At 36.9% G+C, this 18,633-nt stretch overlaps 1 protein-coding gene across 2 annotated transcripts in view; it reads left to right on the top strand.

The window, feature by feature from the left end:
• The window catches only part of RANBP17 (RAN binding protein 17), a 234,587-nt gene that overhangs the window by 40,309 nt on the left and 175,645 nt on the right, over window positions 1-18,633 (top strand). For both annotated transcript variants that reach the window (XM_080677003.1, XM_080677002.1), the window contains exons 13-14: window positions 5,533-5,638; window positions 8,803-8,938. In XM_080677003.1, the coding sequence (XP_080533129.1) occupies window positions 5,533-5,638; window positions 8,803-8,938 (242 nt within the window). The remainder of the gene's footprint in view (window positions 1-5,532; window positions 5,639-8,802; window positions 8,939-18,633) is intronic.

Here is an 18,633-nt window from a genome sequence, read left to right as displayed (position 1 = left end):
CTTTGATATAAAAGCTATAATTTGAAGGTCACAGAATAAGATGAATTAAAGAATAAAAATATATTTTCTGTCATTAGGCTGTGATACCCCTACCTCTCTCTCTTACTAGGTTCAGTTTCTTTGGCATGGGGTCTCTTTCCCTTCTCACCCTGTCCCATACCTATACCTATTTAGTTAAAACACTACAGCAGAACATGACACATAGTAGATACTCAGCAAATGATTTTCTGAGTGTATTTTACTTGGAAATTTTTTTTTTTTAGTTTAGTTTTTTTCTTGTTTTACAAACAGCATTTAAAAAGTATATATGACTAATTGTAACCAGCTTTGGAAAAGAGTATTTTACTTGCAGAATATTATTTAGTGCTTGTCACAAGTCTGTGAAACTGATATTATTATTATCATCCTCATATTTATAAATTAAAGCCAAGAACAATTAAGTACCTGGCATAATAGTAGAGGTAGGATTTGAATCCAGACTTTGCTCTTGGTAGCTAAATTGTACAGCCTCTATTTTTAAATATTGATCTTCCAACAGAGAAATATAAAAATTACATGCATGATGAATTCTTTGTCTATTTTCAACTAGGTTTGTTTTATCAAAAGCTATTTGGCAAATGCTTCTATGTTTACATTAGTGAAAACTCCCAAAGTAAATGTTTTTATTTTAATTCAACTATTCAACAAATATTCATTTTATGGGTCACATCTATTAGCTGTTCTAAGATATATTGCTTTTATTGCGGGGGGGTGATTTGAGAATCAAAAGAAGTGTGAAAAGCCCTAGAAATTATCCCAAAGGCAAATGAAATCTCATCTTATATGTGGTGAAAATTTGGGAGACAGAGAAAAATTCAGGATTAGCAATTAAAATGTTTTAAGTAAACACAAGAGATTGATAGATCATAAGATATTGTTGGATCACCAAGGTTTGTCCAGCTGATTGACATCTGTGTTGAGTATTCCCTTTTATCAGTCTTGAGAGGAAGTGGTATATATCTCATCATAGTATGAGAATGGACTTCTGGAAATTTGTTGCCTATATTGGAATCATAGCACTGCACTTTTTAATAGGGATTTGTGACATTCAGTGAATATATGTACATAATAGATACAGTGTTTAGAACAGTACCTACTAAATAGTATTATATAAATTTTGCTATTATTTTTAGTAATAGTAAAGCTTGCTTTAAGGGATATCAGTATCTAAAAATTTAAATTGACACAACATAAGGTTATTATTCATATTTATTTTGAGGAATAATTTGCAACAGATATTTTAAAAATAACTCCCATAGTCAAATTATTACATTCACCGAATATTATGTTTCTGATTCATATGCATTATACAAAATGTGTATGGCCCATATACAATTGGAGCATAGTCTATTAATAATGACTTCTGTAATATTCTGTGAAATATGGTTGATTTTCATAATTCAGTAATTATGTTCTACAAAGTTGCTGTGAACACTGAATTAGCAAATATTAAACCATTTGCTCCTAGTAGAAATACCGGTTTAGGTTCCTGTAGGCCTCTGGTCACAACATTTTCATCAACTGATCAACATATAATCTTTTATGTGTTTTTCTGCTTAAAAACACCATACTTATATATTGTTGACTCATTAACATTGAATTTAGCCAACAGCACTACAACTCATGCCTGGATGAAGCTTATCTAACACGTGTATTTTCTCTATAAAACGCATAACAGCCTTTTTTCCACTAGACAGCACTAGCACTCCTCTTGAGGACAATTTTAAACAGTAAAGTCACCAAAAAAAGGTACAACAAAATGTGGCACCAAAGAAGACCATGAAAAGAATGCTTACTTGTTTACAGTAGGAGAGATGAAACAGGAAAGCAAAGTTTTGCTTTGTTAAGTTTGGAATAAGCACATTGGGCAGCTCAAATGTTTGTTGCTCTGTACTTGTCCACCAATGACTGCAAGTATTGATGTTGGAGTTACAAGTACATTTTACCAAGTGGACGAATTTTCAGATCATAGCATCTGCAAATAATGAAGATGGACAATCTCATATCTTACGTTGAGTATACTTTGAGAAGTTGCTTATATTTTATTTAAGTAATAGAAATGTAATTACCATTTCATTTATTTTTATTAATGACCCTACATTTTAATGTTTACTAAGTTGATAATAAAATGTTAACTTTTTCTTGCCTGTTTCATGCTACATCTTCTATGTAATGGTTTCTTAATTCAGCAACCAGTGCCTATTGATAACTTACTATTGCTAGGTAGGTAGTGTTTTAGGCTCTGAAGATGGCAAGAAACAAACAAAAAATAACAGCTATCATGTAGCTTGCATTCAGTTGGAATAGACAAGTGACTAAGGAAGATAAATAAGTTAAAATATATACCATGTTAGAAAGTGATAAGTGCTGAAATAAAAAATATAAGCAGGGAGGAGCCCTGGCCAGTGTGGCTTAGTTGGTTGGGCATTGTCCTGTGCTCAAAGGGTTGCTGTTTCAATTCCTGTTCAGGGCACATGCCTGAAACCCCCAGTAGGGGCATGCAGGAGGCAGCCGATTGATGTTTCCCTCTCTCTCCCTCTCCCTTCCTCTCTTAAAAAAAAAAAAAATGGAAGGGGGATGTGAAATGTTGGCAGGTTATGTCTTGCAAGAATTTAGTGGCTTATCAAGTAACAGTATTAAAATAAAATTGTTTTAAAGTGAAAGATTCATGGATTGAAGGTGCCCAATAGAGTGAAAGATTGTTGGAGTTGGAAGATTCATCTTTGTGGATATTGAAATTACCACTGATTGTGATAGAAATATTGTTAGAAAAAGTGTGACAGCAAGCGGGAACTAATCTATACTATCTATACTAATAAAAGAGTAATATGCAAAATGGTCAGGACGTCCTCACAGTAACCACTGAACAGCAGGCTGCGTGGGGTGACCAGGCCTGCAGGGGGGTTAGTGAGGGATGACCAAACGACTGAACAGCAGGCTGCGTGGGGCGACCAGGCTGGCTGGGGGGTGGGGGGCAGTGAGGGGCGACCAGGCATCGGAGGGGGGCAATGAGGGGTGACCAGGCCAGCAGGGGGGACAGTTGGGGGCGATCAGGCTGACAGGGGTGCCGTGAGGGGCGACCAGGCCGGTCGGGGCAGTTGGGGGCAACCAGGCCAGCAAAGGGGGGCAGTTGGGGGCGACCAGGCCAGAAAAGGGGGGTAATGAGGGTCAACTAGGCCAGCAGGGGAGCAGTAAAGGGTGACCAGGCCAGTGGGAGGGGGACAGTTAGGGGTGACCAGGCTGGCGGGGGTGGGGGCAGTTAGGGGCGATCAGGCCGGCAGGCAAAGGCGGTTAGGGGTGATCAGGCTGGCAGGGGGGGAAGTTAGGGGCGATCAGGCAGGCAGGCAGGTGAGCAGTTAGGAGCCAGCAGGCCTCAATTGTGAGAGGGATGTCCGACTGCCGATTTAGGCCCGATCCCAATCGGCAGTCGGACATTCCCCAAGGGGTTCCGGATTGGAGAGGGTGCAGGCTGGTCTGAGGGGACCTCCCCCCCCCCCCCCCATGCATGAATTTTGTGCACCAGGACTCTAGTAAAGAAATAAGGACAAATAACTTGTGGGAGAGTTGAAAATTGCAACCAGAAAGGGTATTTGGTAGTATAGTCTGATGATGTAAGATGTAAAGCTGAGTACTTTTGTGGTGGACAGAGGAAGAATGTTCTGAAAGGGCCGTCAGGAACACTACTCCATGGTCGAGGCCCAAGATACACAAGGTGTGAAAGAGAAAGCAGCTACCACTTGAGAGGCCCACAGAGAAAGCAGGATCATCAGGGGACAGTGTTCGTTAGTAACAGACTTTTATATTGATCATACATACTTTTGAAGTACATAAGGTAACTTTCTAAAACCTTCAGTTTCCTACATGGGCTTTTTTTTCTATTAACTTTTTCACTAATTATACATTAGTAATTGATCACATGGAATTACTTGATCAAATTAGTGATTTGATTTTATTTAACCTATTTCATGTTGCTAATGTACAAAGCTGCATAATTGGTCAATTCTGATTTATTCATTGTTGTTTTTGCGATAGATTAAGGGATGTGGATACTTGCCAAGTTACATCTTAACTTACAGGGAGTTTATCACCTCAGTATGCTGATGTCTCTCCAGAAGTTTGATGTAGTTGTTGAATAGTTGTAATATAGTAATGACTGCTAGTATCCCCAGGAAGAAAGAATGTGTCATTTTTCTACTTAATTTTTATTTATTTACCCTTCTTAATTCTTCTTATAAGCACACACAGTCTCTTTTATTACTGTTCAATTCAATACCGTGTAAAAAACAATACTGTAGTTCAATTTGACAAGGTTTCCTAATACAGCAACATAATTGATTTCAATATTATGAAATGGCCTGCTCATCTTTGAAAAGTCATTCCCCAAGTATATCACAAAATTTCTTTTTAGCAAGATAATTGCTATATTGTTAATTATTCATAAAGGTCTCAAAAATCTTGGAAAATCTGATATATAGATAAGTGAATCTAGAAGTGTAAAATGATAGGCCTTAAGTAAAAACCATCTTCTATAATAATCTATAATAATCAAAGCGTAATATGCTAATTAGACTGGATGACCTTCTGGATGAAGCCAGGGCTGCGAGGGAAACCCGGGTCCTGGGTGCCTGCTGGTGGCCAGAGGGAAGCCCAGGTCCTGGGTGCCTGCAGGCAGCTGGCGGGAAGTCCCGGGTGCCTGCCAGCGGCCCGAGGGAAGCCCAGGTCCCAGGTGCCAGAGGGAAGCCTGTGCGGGCAGCCGGGGGAAGGAAGGCCATTTCCTGCCTTGGGCCTCTAGTTCAATATAAATGCCTCCATTTCTAAATTGTCAATGTTGGCTGCCCCAAAGTAACATTTGTGAAAGCTCTAGCTGTTGCCGTTGTGCCACTGTTGCAAGGTTATTTAATCCTCTGCTGCTATTGCCCATGAAGTTGGTTTGGTTGTCAAACTGTGATTTGCACAGTGAAAATCTTGGATTTTTAAAAATTATTCCTGAAAATACATAGGGAATATATTGACTACCATCTATTATATTCTAAGCAGGGGTAATACTAAATATGATCAAACTGGTACTATTATGACCAGATGAAAAGATTCTGATGATTGGGTAATACTAGTACTGACTAACAGCCCTGGATCTAGACACTACATTTGTTTTTTTGTTATTCAAGTATTCAGGGTAGATACAATTATCTCCTTTTTACAGGTGAAAACCCTGAGATGTAAAGGCATAAGTAACTTATTCAACATCACACAGCAAATTGATAGAGCTGAGATTCAAACATTTTTATGTGGCTGTAAAATCTGTCAATATTACTGTTCTATTTACTGCCTTGATAAACTTAAAACCCAACTCTCCACTCTGTGAAGAACTGACTTTATGATAGTTTATCACTTATTTGGAAGAATAGGTCATTTTACTAATTTTGGAATTTTCTGAAAAATAAGCTTCCTTTCTACAATACTTCCTGAACATTTTTCTTTCCTGTTATACATTAGGGCGTCTTGCGTGGCTGGTGTACTTAGTTGGGACAGTTGTTGGGGGAAGATTAACATATACCAGTACGGACGAACACGATGCTATGGATGGAGAGTTATCCTGCCGGTAAGTAATGGCCATGTAATTTACAGAAATTTACTATGTAGTTAAGAAATTTCCTGAACTGGTATTATTAGCTAAAGCATTTTGTGTCTGGCCTTTTGAGGAAGGTGTTTTCCTTTTTATTGATGAGAATAGCAAGGTTTAGAGGTTAAGTGATTTGTAGATGTCAAATTGTAAGTTGTATAGTCGGATATATTTTTAACATGTGTTTAAATGTGATGAAGATTTAGGTTGCTTTTTATTTCTTAGGATTTGATGAAGCATGCAATTTGGTGTGTATTGGGATGGTGGCGAAATTGGGATGACATATATCTGGTCAAAAGCAATGGATAGTCAGTTACCAATACAAGCTTTGTTTTTGATTGTTGGCTAGATTGCTCACCTCATGACTATACCCTTAATAAGGAGCAATTCATGTTTCTATTGTAAACTGAGGAAAATTCCTACGTATGTATGAAATGAGTGAGTTGGTTTTCCATATATTTTAATTTTTAATAGCATTTTTATAAAAAGTAATACATGTTTTTGTCAAAACCTTTAAAAATTTAAATGAAGTCATATATTAATTTGGAGATAACTACTACTATCATTTTGGTAAAGACCTTGAGTCTTTTAAATTCATGCTTAAGGGTATATGTACACTACATGTGTATTTTTCAACTTTTTAAACAGAAATTATAATACTGTCTTGTAAACTAAAATAGGGATACTAATAATACCTAATTCATTTGGGGCTATTATTAGGATTATATGAGTTAATATTTGTTAAGTCTTAAAACAATGCCTGGCAAATATTAAATACTATATTACTAAAAAAAACCAAACTAACAACTCTCAAAACACTTTCAAAAAAATCAAACATAATATTCTGAACATTTCACCTAGATATGAAATATTCTAAGCTGTACCATAATTTATACAGACCCTTATTTTGGAAATTTCAGGTTCTTAATTTTTTTTTTTATTATAAATTGCCTTCCGGTAATATTCTTTTAGTTGTATTTTCCCTTCATTCCATACCCATTTCAGCCTTTAAACTGGCTCTTGTCAATGAAATTTGAATACGAATGGAATATAAATATTTTTAGTTTCTCTATGTTTATTATTGCCAATGTTAAATCACTTTAAAGTATGAATGGGGGACATTCTTAAAATGCTTTGGTTAATTTTAAACCAAGTGAACAGTTTTCCTCTATGCCATCTTTTAATATAACGTTATAGATTTAGTAAAGTGGAAATTAAATATACTATAGTTTGATTTTTTTATAAGTTTTTATCACCAAGTAGGGAAATAACCATTGGCACTATTTTTCTGAGAAATATATAACAGGAAGTAAACAAGTGGGTGTATGTTTGTCAAGTAGAAAATTTTAATTTTTTCTTTAAGCAGCAAACATATGTATCTTTAAATAAGATTTGTTTTGTGTTTTAGTCTGCATTCTTTAGGAAATAGAGCCTTGGGTGAAGTTTATGGACGAAGGCTTTTTGAGGGTTGGGAAGAAGGGTACCTTTTCAGGGAAGAAAGAGTGAAGGAAAAGGAGATGAGAGAATAAGGGGAAGAAAATGGGATCAATCTTCATTATTCACAGATTCCATATTTGCAAATTTACGTCATTGCTAAAATTTAATTGTACCCCTAATCAACATTCGTGGTGCCGTGGTAGTCATTCTTAGACTTACGCATAGTTGCTAGCTGAGGGTGAACAGATGCTCTGCCTTCTTTTGGCTCCTGTGCTGTAAATGTATCCTTTCTGCTATTTACTTAGTGCCATCATTTTTGCATTTTTGTTGCTGGTTTTGCTGTGTAAAATGGCCCTTCCAGCAGAGTGCTGAAGTGCTGGCCAGTGTTTCTTAGCACAAGAAGGCTGAAATATGCCTTACAGAGAAAAGACGTGTGTTTAGGTGAGCTTTGTTCAGACAAGTTGTAGGGTTATTGGCTGTGAGTTCAATATTAACAAATCAACAATATATATTAAATATGGTGTCCTTAGCAGAAACACACGTGAAACAAGGTATGTGTTGATCAGTTGATGAAAAAATATTGTGACCATAGTTCCTCAGGAACCTAATCCTATATTTCCTTTAGGAGTAGTGGTTCAGTATTCACTAATTCAGTTTTTACATCAACTTTGTAGAACATAACTACCATGAATACTGAGAATGAACTGTGTAAGGTGTTACATTACACACATGGTGACTGCTTTACAGGCATTTTCCCCAAAGACCACGCAGAACCACTTTGCCTCAAGGTGGTTTGTGGTGGTTGGGGATGGGGATTAAGGGAAAGGAGTTTATCTGTTCACTTGTATCTGTGTCCCATTTTAATTGGTTCAAGTCTACTCTAGTCCATATTTCTTAGTTGTGTTCCCTGGCCTCTTTGAGAAGTTGCTGGGGAAGCCAGAAGATTCAGCTTGATATTCATAATAAATGTAGATATTTACTTATACTTATGTATATTATTATATACTAGAGGCCCGGTGCACGAGATTTGTGCACCTTGTGGGGGCGGGGAGGGGGTCCCTCAGCCTGGCCTGCATCCTCTTGCAGTCCAGGACCCCTCGGGGGATGTCCGCCTCGGGGATTGGGCCTAAGCTGGCAGTCAGACATCCCTCTTGTAGTCTGGGGCTCTCGCAGTCTGGATCCCTTCGCTCCTTACCGCCCGCCTACAGCAGAGGTGGGAGAGACTCCCACCACCGCTGCTGTGCTAGCCAGCCGTGAGCCCGGCTTCTGGCTGAGCGGTGCTCCCCCTGTGGGAGCGCACTGACCACCAGGGGGCAGCTCCTGAATTGAGCATCTCCCCCCTGGTGGTCAGTGCGTGTCATAGTGACCGGTCATTCCGCTGTTACGTCGATTTCCAAATTAGGCTTTTATTATATAGAATTTGTATACGTCATATGTATTTAAATATAACTTTTTGTTAAAAAACCATACGTCTATAGGTTTGTATGCTTGTATGTGTATAGGTATATGTGTCTTAGGGGAAAATATTATAAATTTTAGTATCTCTTAGTAGGATTTTAGATGATTTTAAAATGTTTTCTTTATAAGTTTTAGTGTTTTTTCACTTTTTACAGTAATTATATATTATATTACGTTGACAGTAAATGTTTTAATGTTATTTCTCTAAGAATTTTTACTGAAGCTTTATTTCTTTCCTTCATGAAAAGAGTTTTTCAGCTTATATCATTAATGGATACTGGATTGCCTCAGTGTTCTAATGAGAAAATAGAGCTTGCAATTCTGTGGTTCTTGGATCAGTTTCGTAAAACATATGTTGGTGACCAACTTCAAAGAACCTCAAAGGTAGGTTTTTACTAGAGATTAAAAAAAATTTTTTTTGAAGATGTTCACATATAACAGCTTTGAGCTGTATGATATCGTTGGGCAATTTCTACATAAGAAATTTAATTGATCAATTGAAATCAATTGATTAATTAGTATTGAAAGCAATGTGAGGTGAATTTGCTCATTTTATGCCTGGATTGACTATTTTCTTTAAAGATTAATTGACAGTTAGTGAATGTTTTTTATGTGGCTGGTCATTAAATAGTTAAGGTTGTTTTAAAGACCTTAATGGATTTTGCCTTATAGTATTGTATTTCAAGGTTTAAAACATAAGATTTACTCTTTTAGTAGTTTGGGGTTATTTCTGGACACTTATTTATTTGTGAGAGTTCCAGTGTAGTTTTTGCTCATTCCTTGGCATTTTTACATGATAGATGATGACGACTAGGAGAGTTAGATATGTCTTTGAGAGGCCATAGTAAGTTACCTTGGTTTGGAGAACACTTGTCCTATGACAATTGAAAGTTTAGCATCAAATTGAGATGAATTGATCCTAAGGCATAATGAGGAATTATTGAGAGCATGTATGTGAACCCTAACCAGATATTTAGTAGTATTTGTGACACTGAGTAAGATCTATGAAATTTTTTTCTTCCTGGAATAGTAACTCTTTCTAAAACCTCTGTAAGAAGTCCTAAGGATATTCTTATCTTCTTTGGATTTATAGTTTGTATTAGTAATGTAGAAGTATTTCCTATTTGAAAATTCTAGAAAAAACTTTTTATATTAACTAAGCTTTTTATTCCCTGGGAAATTTAGCTTAATCTTCATCAGTTCATTTATAATTTTCTGTTAATAATAGTTGTATAATAGTGTTAAAAATATTTGTTTGATTTTGTTAAGATCATCTTTTAATTAATTTCACATAGTTTTTTGTTTGCTTTTTAAGAAAGAGAAGATACACCTTGATACTTTCTTTGTCAAATACATTGTGATATTTTATTGCCATTTGTGATTAATATCAATAAATTTTCTTAGAATTAAGCTGCTTTTGAATGAGACCATTAGGGAGAAAAAAAAGAGTAGCTAGAAATAAATAGGTTAGGTTGACACTAAGATAAATTGGAATCAGAGAAAAATTACATGATAGGAAATTTATACAGGGTGCCTCTTTTAACATCCTAAATGTGTTACTCAGTGGATGAGTGTAAGTTGAATTATGATTAAATTGTCTTGTTTTGAATATACCCAGAGAGTTTCTTATTTTGCTTTTGCAAAGTGGATACTGTTGAAACATTACTAATTCAGTATCCATTTGTTCTGGGTCTTAAATCAGAACAGTATAATATGGAGTAGAAAAATGTTGTGTGTAAAGTACTTGGAGAGAAATATGTAAAATAAGAGTAGTTGTTTTAGGACAGTGGGACTTGGGAAATACACACACACACACACACACACACACACACACACATACTTTTAATATAAGGTAATTGTGGGGGGAAATGAATTATAGAAGATCAGTTTTTTTTTTTTGAAAGAGATTCCACATTAGGAAGAAATAAACACATCATTAGACTAGTGTTTTTCTTTTTAGTAGAACTAACATTTTTGGTGTATGTGTCTTATCCTGTTTTCAAAAACAGTTTAGGCCTAAGATGATGTTATTTCTAAGGCATTCCTACTGCATAACCCCAAAGTGAAGACAAAGCTTTGCACTTTTCTTTCTCTGGCTGTTCTGCCAATCTGCCTTCATAGGAACTCCTTTGAGGTCATTAGTATGTGCCATGACACCTCTCTAGGAACTCTTCGTGCTCTTTCTGGTCCTTACAACAAGCCTGAGAGGTTGGTATTATTGTTCCCATTTAGAAATGAAAGAACAGACTGCCTAAAGCATTTATAATAAGTTCTCTACATACTATTTTCCTGGCATCCAGCTAAGAAAAACTATATGGAAAATATTTTTTGGTTAGTGTATTGTTGCATTTCAAATTGTGGCAAAAAAGGGGAGAGTGTTAGGTAACAGGAAGTGACTAATGTTTAATGTAGTGTGCACTTATTTCATACCAGGAACTTTATTAAACACTCACAAGCATTATTCATTTAATTGGATTATATGGAGTATGACTTACAAGGTTCTCCCAATGTCTTTCCTACATGTCACCAGTTTCATGCCTCAGGACTCCACACTTGAACTGCATACTTTATGTGTGCTAACTTATTTCAGCTCCTGGAGCAGTCCGTGTTCTCTGTCAGTTATGGGCCTTTGAACAACATGTTTCTTCTGCCTGGGACCCATTTATTTTACACCCAACTTCTCTCTGCCTTACTCCTCCTACTTCCACATCAAACACACCATGTAGGCTGCTCCTCTTAACTTAAACTCTGGGAGAATTTCTTTTCTCTGTGTTTTTTAGCACCCCGTGTTTCCTATTTATATATTACATTGCATTGTAATTACATATGTTAGTAAAACGTGGACTATAATTTGGGTTAGGACTTTTCTGCCTTTCTTTATTGTTATCACCTCCAAGTGCCTGTCATATTGCTTGTATACTTTCTACTACATAGTGGTTGAATGTACTAGGTGTACCCGTTAATAATGCGGACTTTTTTCAATAGATGGAGTTACACATATGTTAATATATATGTGATTTTATATGTTTGCTATTTTGTATCAACAACAAGCTTCAACACTTCATATGTCTAATTTGCTGAAGGTGTTAACATCATAGATATTTTTACTCATAAGAATGTCGAATTTCATGCCAAAAAAAAGAGCATTTGCAGCAAGTTTTCATTCATTACTTTATTCTGAAGAAAAGTGCTACTGAATACTTCAGGAAGCTTATGGTGAACATGCTCCATCTCAAGATACTTGTGAACGCTGGTTAAAACACTTTAAAAGTGATGATTTCGATGTGAAAGACAAAGAACGTCCAGGTCAACCGAAAAAGTTTGAAGACCAACAATTACAAGCATTATTGGATGAAGATGCATGTCAAACTCAAAAACAACTTGCAGAAAGATTAAACGTTGCTCAGCAAACAATTTCTGATCGTTTGCAACCAATGGGAAAGATTTTAAAGGAAGGAAAACGGGTGCCACATCAACTGAACGAAAGACAAATGGAAAACCGAAAAGTCAACAGTAAAATGTTGCTTCAACGGCACGAAAGAAAGTCTTTTGCATCGAATTGTGACTGGCAGTGAAAAGTGGATTTATTTTGAGAATCCCAAATGCACAAAATCATGGGTTGAATCAGGTCAACCATCAACATCGACTTCAAGGCCAAATCGCTTTGGAAAGAAGACAGTGCTCTGTGTTTGGTGGGATCAGGAAGGTGTGGTGTATTATGAGCTTCTAAAACCTGGTGAGACCGTTAATACTGATCACTACCGACAACAAATACTCAATTTGAATCATGCTTTGATCGTGAAACGACCAGAATGGGCCAGAAGACACGGCAAAGTAATTTTGCTTCATGATGATTCACCTTCACACACTTCAAAACCAGTTAAAGACATGTTAAAAGATCTTGCCTGGGAAGTATGAACCCACCCGCTGTATTCACCAGACCTTGCTCCTTCAGATTACCACTTGTTCCGATCGATGGCACACGCACTTTCTGAGCAGCACTTCAAAATGTACGAAGAAGTGGAAAATTGGGTCTCTGAATGGTTTGCTTCAAAACAAGAAAAGTTCTATTGGGACGGTATCCACGAATTACCTGAAAGATGGGGAAATGTGTAGCTAGCGATGGACATTACTTTGAATAAAGTACTTTTGATGTTTTTCTTGAAATGATCGTGTTTTCTTTGATTACAAAATCCGACATTATTAACCAGTACACCTAGGATGTATTTAGTAGAATTCTATAGGAAGTGGCTCTAGACCTCATGTAATAATACTTTCAGGTAATAAAGGGTAATAAAGGAAAATGATGTTGGCTTCTTTGAAATTATTTGGCAATTTTAAATGAGGTGTACTGTTAAGCATCTTAAATTTTTGTAAAGTCCTACATATGCAAAGTAATATAATTTATAGAAGTAAGGGTTTCAGAAAACAGGTGGAATCATTGGGGAGTCCTATGTGATATATAGAAGTATGTCCTATAAGTGAGAAAGAAGAATCATCAATAGTAGTTGTAGGCATTTATTTAACGGTTAATCTGTGCCAAAGACTTTGCCCAGCATTTGACAAGCATTTACTTTTATCTCACAAAAATTCTATGAAAATAGTTATTTTTATTAACACTCACCCACTTCTTTTTACCTATATGGAAACTGAGGCTTGCAATGGTTAAATGTGTTGAACTGGGTTTGAACCCAGGAGCAGTTTGTGGAAGTTTGAACAGCTGGGGATAAGAATGAGACACTGGACCAAAAATACTCCCAGACATTCCTAACTCTTGCTATTATAACACTGTTAGCCAAGCTTGAAACTCCAAAGCAGGAGGTCAGTGGAATGCATTTAGGGGCAAGAAACTTATTTGAGAGAGTTTTTCACATACAGATGTTGGGATCTCCAATTTAAAAATCAGTCTATCGTATGGCTCTACAGTGAAATTTACTGGATGACAAGACCTGTTGTGAACAGTCACTCTTTAGTATCTCATGCTAAGTATTGAACAGACAGCTGCCAATTGGCAGCATTAGAAGAAAGCCTCTTGTATGAAAATCAAACAGAAACTAGAATATTGGCGCAAAACAAAATGATCTGTATTGCAACTGCAAAACAAGAACAAGCATAGAGACCAATCAGTTTAAACGGGAACCGGTGGGAGATCATTGTTGTTGTTGTTTTTTTCTTTTCTTGTAAAGGAACCTGAGGAGTTGAGGTTTTACAGATCTGGAATAGAGTTCATGGGTCAGTTGCAGCAGGTAGAAACTTCGAAAACCCAGGTAAATTAAGTGAATCAAAGTAAATGTTTGTACAAGAAAGGAAATCAACTATAATAGAATTGTGTAACTTAGTTATAAATGATAGGTACATTGTCACAAATATATTAGGGCAGTGGTCGGCAAACTGCGGCCGCGAGCCACATGCGGCTCTTTGGCCCCTTGAGTGTGGCTCTTTCACAAAATACCACATGCGGGCGCACACGTACAGTGCGGTTGAAACTTCGTGGCCCATGCGCAGAAGTCGGTTTTCGGCTCTCAAAAGGAATTTCCATCGTTGTACTGTTGATATTTGGCTCTGTTGACTAATGAGTTTGCTGACCACTGTATTAGGGAGTCAAAAGATAATGTCTCCAATTCAAAATTCAAGAAATAGCTGTATCAGCATGTTATTTAGAAGAATGGATGAAAATAGTGAAAGAAATAGCTAAAGGTTTAAGAGTTTAAAGTGGGTTTACTGAGTATTAGAATCAGACTTGTGGAGGAGTATGTCAGAGGATGGCAGGCTTTTCATTGTTACTATGTGATTTTTATATGATGCAGATGTAAAATTTTATAGAAATACAAATTAATTTGAACAATTACAGTGTTTTCTACATGCAGTGATATGGTAAGCACATGGTGTCATGGGAGCACAGCGCACCTGAGTCTGTAGTTGATGTATGGAAAAGGGTTTGTTAAGAGGGTGAAGTCTGGGGAAGGAGACACAGGGCAATCATGCAGCCTCCTTGAATCTAGAGCCCAGAAGTCTAGGTAGAAGGTGGAAGGGGTAGCAAAGTCAGGCCTCTGCACACTGACCAGTTTGTCAACTGTGTGGATTATTTCTGAGCTGCATCAATAATCTGTTCTGGAGTTCAAAAAGTGCAATTATAGTAATCCAGCATGCTCTTGGAATAAAATGTACTAATCCAAAGTGTAGCTAATTGGTAAACTATATATAAATAGGTCACCCATTTAAAATATTAGGATACAACTTAAAACACTAAAACTCTACCAAATATAATAGAACTAGTGGCCCAGTGTACAAATTCATGCACATTGAAAGGAAATTAATTAGAAGAAATATTTTAAAATCGCTATTCACCCTTTATAATAGAAGTGTCAACCAAACTCATGATCAACAATGACAGATCAAAACACATGTGTGTGTGATTGGCGCCAGCGAGAGCTTTATATGTATCGTGTATGTGCAAATCAACTTAGCCTTTTATAGATATAGAATAAACTTGCTTAATTAGACCTGCTTTCTGATTTAGCTAAACCTTTTCCAGCCCAGTGAAGCACCTCAACTTCTCTTTCAGGTAATTGTCAGCAACACAGCAGTAAATATCAACACGAAGCAGATTATTATTGTAGGTCACGCAGGGAGAACAAAGGGTAAAATATTTAACTGCAGCAGTGTTTGACTATATTCTGTGCAGTGAGAAAACCTGAAGTCATTTTCAAGGTTTACTATTTCTAAGCTTTCTAAATCTCCGTTTTCCGGCTAATGAAAGGAAAATGGGATTCCACTGAGTCTCCTATCTACCTATTCCAGGACTTCTATGAGGATCAAATGAGATGAGGCACGGGAAAATGCTTCACAGACATTTGGTTAAAGTGTAAAATGTTTCCACCTGGCTATAAAGCAAGTCATGTTCCTAGGCTGAAGAAACTTCAAGGAGGCTAGTCACTAGGGAGAGGAAGCCGGGTGATGCTACGTGATGGCACCCACAGCGACTGTTTCTGGGCTGGGCTGTGGGCCGCATTTTGCACCATGGGATCTCAGTAGCATCAGCTGTGATTCGGAGGGGTGTCACTCTGGGATGGTGGCAGGGCCTGTGTCCCACTTGGGGCAAGCTGAGTGTTGCTTTGTGGGTGCCAGGTCCATGGTGCCAGTGTGCATCATGGCAGCTCCTACATTGAGCGTCTGCTCCCTGGTGGTCAGTGCGCGTCATAGCAACCGGTCTGACAGTCGGATACTTAGCATATTAACCTTTTATATATATAGATTTTTTTAGGGTATATCAAAGTGTTTGGTATATTTTTTTTTCTTTTTGTATCATCAGTTCTCTGATAAATTTTACTAGTGCTTTATTTTTTATTATTTTACTTATTTTTAAAAAATATGTTTTTATTGATTTCAGAAAGGAAGGGAGAGAGAGAGAGAAACATCAGTGATGAGAGAGAATCATTGATTGACTGCCTCCTGCACGTCCCCTACTAGAGATTGAGCCTGAATCCTGAGCATGTGCCCTGACTAGGAATGGAACCATGACCTCCTGGTTCCTGGATGGCCACTCAATAACTGAGCCACACCACTGGACAATATTGCTAGTGCTTTCTTTGATCTTATAGAAGTTTCCACTGTATACCGAAATATTGTTTCAGTTTATTGAGAATTGTTTTAAATATTTACATTTTTAAAATTTGATGTCCAGTTATTTATTGGGGGATAGTTTGTTTAAATTTTAATCCAATTATAATTAGATTTAAAATTTTTGAATTAAAATAAGAAGAACCTTTTTTAAGAGATTTTTGTAACTTTATATATATATATATATATATATATATATATATACATATATATATATATATTTATATTTTAGTCTTTATTTTTGAGATTATTACAAATGTCCCTCTTTTTTCCACCATTGCCCCCCTCCACCCGGTTCCCACCTGGCTCCAGGCTTTTGCCACCCTATTGTCTGTGTCCATATGTAATGCATATATGCATATAAGATCTTTTGTTTAATCTCTTCTCACCCCTACGCCCCTTACCTCTGAGAATCATCAGTCTGTTCCATTTCCATGCCTCTGATTCTATTTTATTCACCAGTTTATTCTGATCATTAGATTTCTTACTCATTTATTTTGATTTTTAGATTCAATTGTTGATAGAAAATATATTTGCTTTCATTTTGTTGTTCATATTTTATCATTTTCTTTTTCTTCTTCTTCCCCTTCTTAAATAATATCCTTCAACATTTCATATAATACTGGTTTGGTGGTGATGAACTCCTTTAGCTTTTTCTTGTCTGTGAATCTCTTTATCTGCCCTTCAATTCTGAATGATAGCTTTGCTGGGTAGAGTAATCTTGGTTGTAGGTTCTTGCTATTCATCACTTTGAATATTTTTTGCCACTCCCGTCTGGCCTGCATAGCTTCTGTTGAGAAATCAGCTGACAGTCGTGTGGGCATTCCCTTGTAGGTAACTAACTGCTTTTCTCTTGTTGCTTTTAATATTCTCTCTTTGTCTTTAGCCCTTGGCATTTTAATTATGATGTGTCTTGGTGTGGTCCTCTTTGGGTTCCTCTTGTTTGGGACTCTCTGTGCTTCCTGGACTTGTAAGTCTATTTCTTTCACCAGGTGGGGGAAGTTTTCTGTCATTATTTCTTCAAATAGGTTTTCAATATCTTGCTCTCTCTCTTCTTCTGGCACCCCCATAATGCAAATGTTGGTACGATTGAAGTTGTCCCAGAGGCTCCTTACACTATCTTCCTTATCTTTGGATTCTTTTTTCTTTTTAGTCTTCTGGTTGGGTGCTTTTTGCTTCCTCATATTTCAAATGGTTGATTTAATTCTCAGAATACTCTACTGTTGAATCCCTATATATTATTCTTTATTTCAGTCAGTGTATGCTTAACTTCTGACTGGTCCTTTTCCATTTATTTTTGGAGGTTTCTAGAAGATTCTTGAGTAACCGTATAACTGTGGTTTTGGAGTCTATATCCAGTAGTTTGCTTTCTTCCATTTCTTTATTTGTGACGTTTTTTTGTCTCTGCATTTGGCTGCTTCCCTGTGTTTGTTTCTGTGTATCGGGTAGAGCTGCTATGTCTCCTTGAGTTAGTAGAGTGGTTTTGGGTAGTAAGTGTTCTATAGGGCCCAGTGGCTCAGCATCCCCAGTCACCTGAGCTGGGAGCTCTAGTTGCACCCCTTTGTGGGCTGTGAACACAGTCTTGTTGTGCTTTCTCCTACCAGTCTCAGTGTGCTTTCTTTACTACTCTTGTTGTAGGACTTCCATTCAGCCAGCTTTCCAGAAGTTCTGGATGATGGTGGTTCTGTATTTTAGTTGTAATTTTGATGTGGTGTGGGAGATGGCGAGTACAGGCTTTTATCTACTCTGCCATCTTCGTTGTCTCAGGAAGAACCCTTTTTAAACACATACGCACATACACACACACATATACACACATACACCTCTTGACTTCTGAATATTTACCAAAGGTTGGAAGATTTGAACTTAGTTCTTAAATACCTTTATTTATTCAAGCCAGTCCTACCATAAACAACAGTGTTGCTTTGGTTGGTTACAAAAATCTCACCAGTAAATGAAATTCCAAAAGTTAGTTGAGATGTGGTTTTTTAAGATCTTGGAATGTATTTTCCTTTAAAAATAGATCCACAAAGAGCTAGTTAATCAATAGCACTGATAAGCTATAGTATTAATAGAAGTTGTCTGAATTTTGGCCTCTTAAACTGAGGCATCAGAAATTGAGAAAGCAAGTTCCCTTTCCCTTTTAGGGTTTCAAATTTGAAATGTGCAAGTTAGTCTTAGAGATTTCTCCTTTCCTCACTTCGTTTTGACTTCCTATCCAGCCAGCTACCACCAGAGGGATTTCATCCTTTGAAATGAGCAGTTCTCCTCTTTTCTCCATCACCACTCTACACACAGCAACACACACACACACACACACCCTTACAAATTTGCTTTCTTTCCAAATACCTACCATCTGTCATATGTCAAAAGGAAAGCATTCCAATTAATGTATGAATGAATTCTCCTAGGAAGGATTTGCCCTTTCTAGAGAAGGTATTTATTAATGCCAAAGAATT

The sequence above is a fragment of the Plecotus auritus genome (assembly GCF_963455305.1).
Source record: "Plecotus auritus genome assembly, chromosome: 6".
Taxonomy (NCBI): domain Eukaryota; kingdom Metazoa; phylum Chordata; class Mammalia; order Chiroptera; family Vespertilionidae; genus Plecotus; species Plecotus auritus.
The sequence above is the reverse complement of the archived record's forward strand: the minus strand, read 5'-3'. Positions and strand labels throughout refer to the sequence as shown.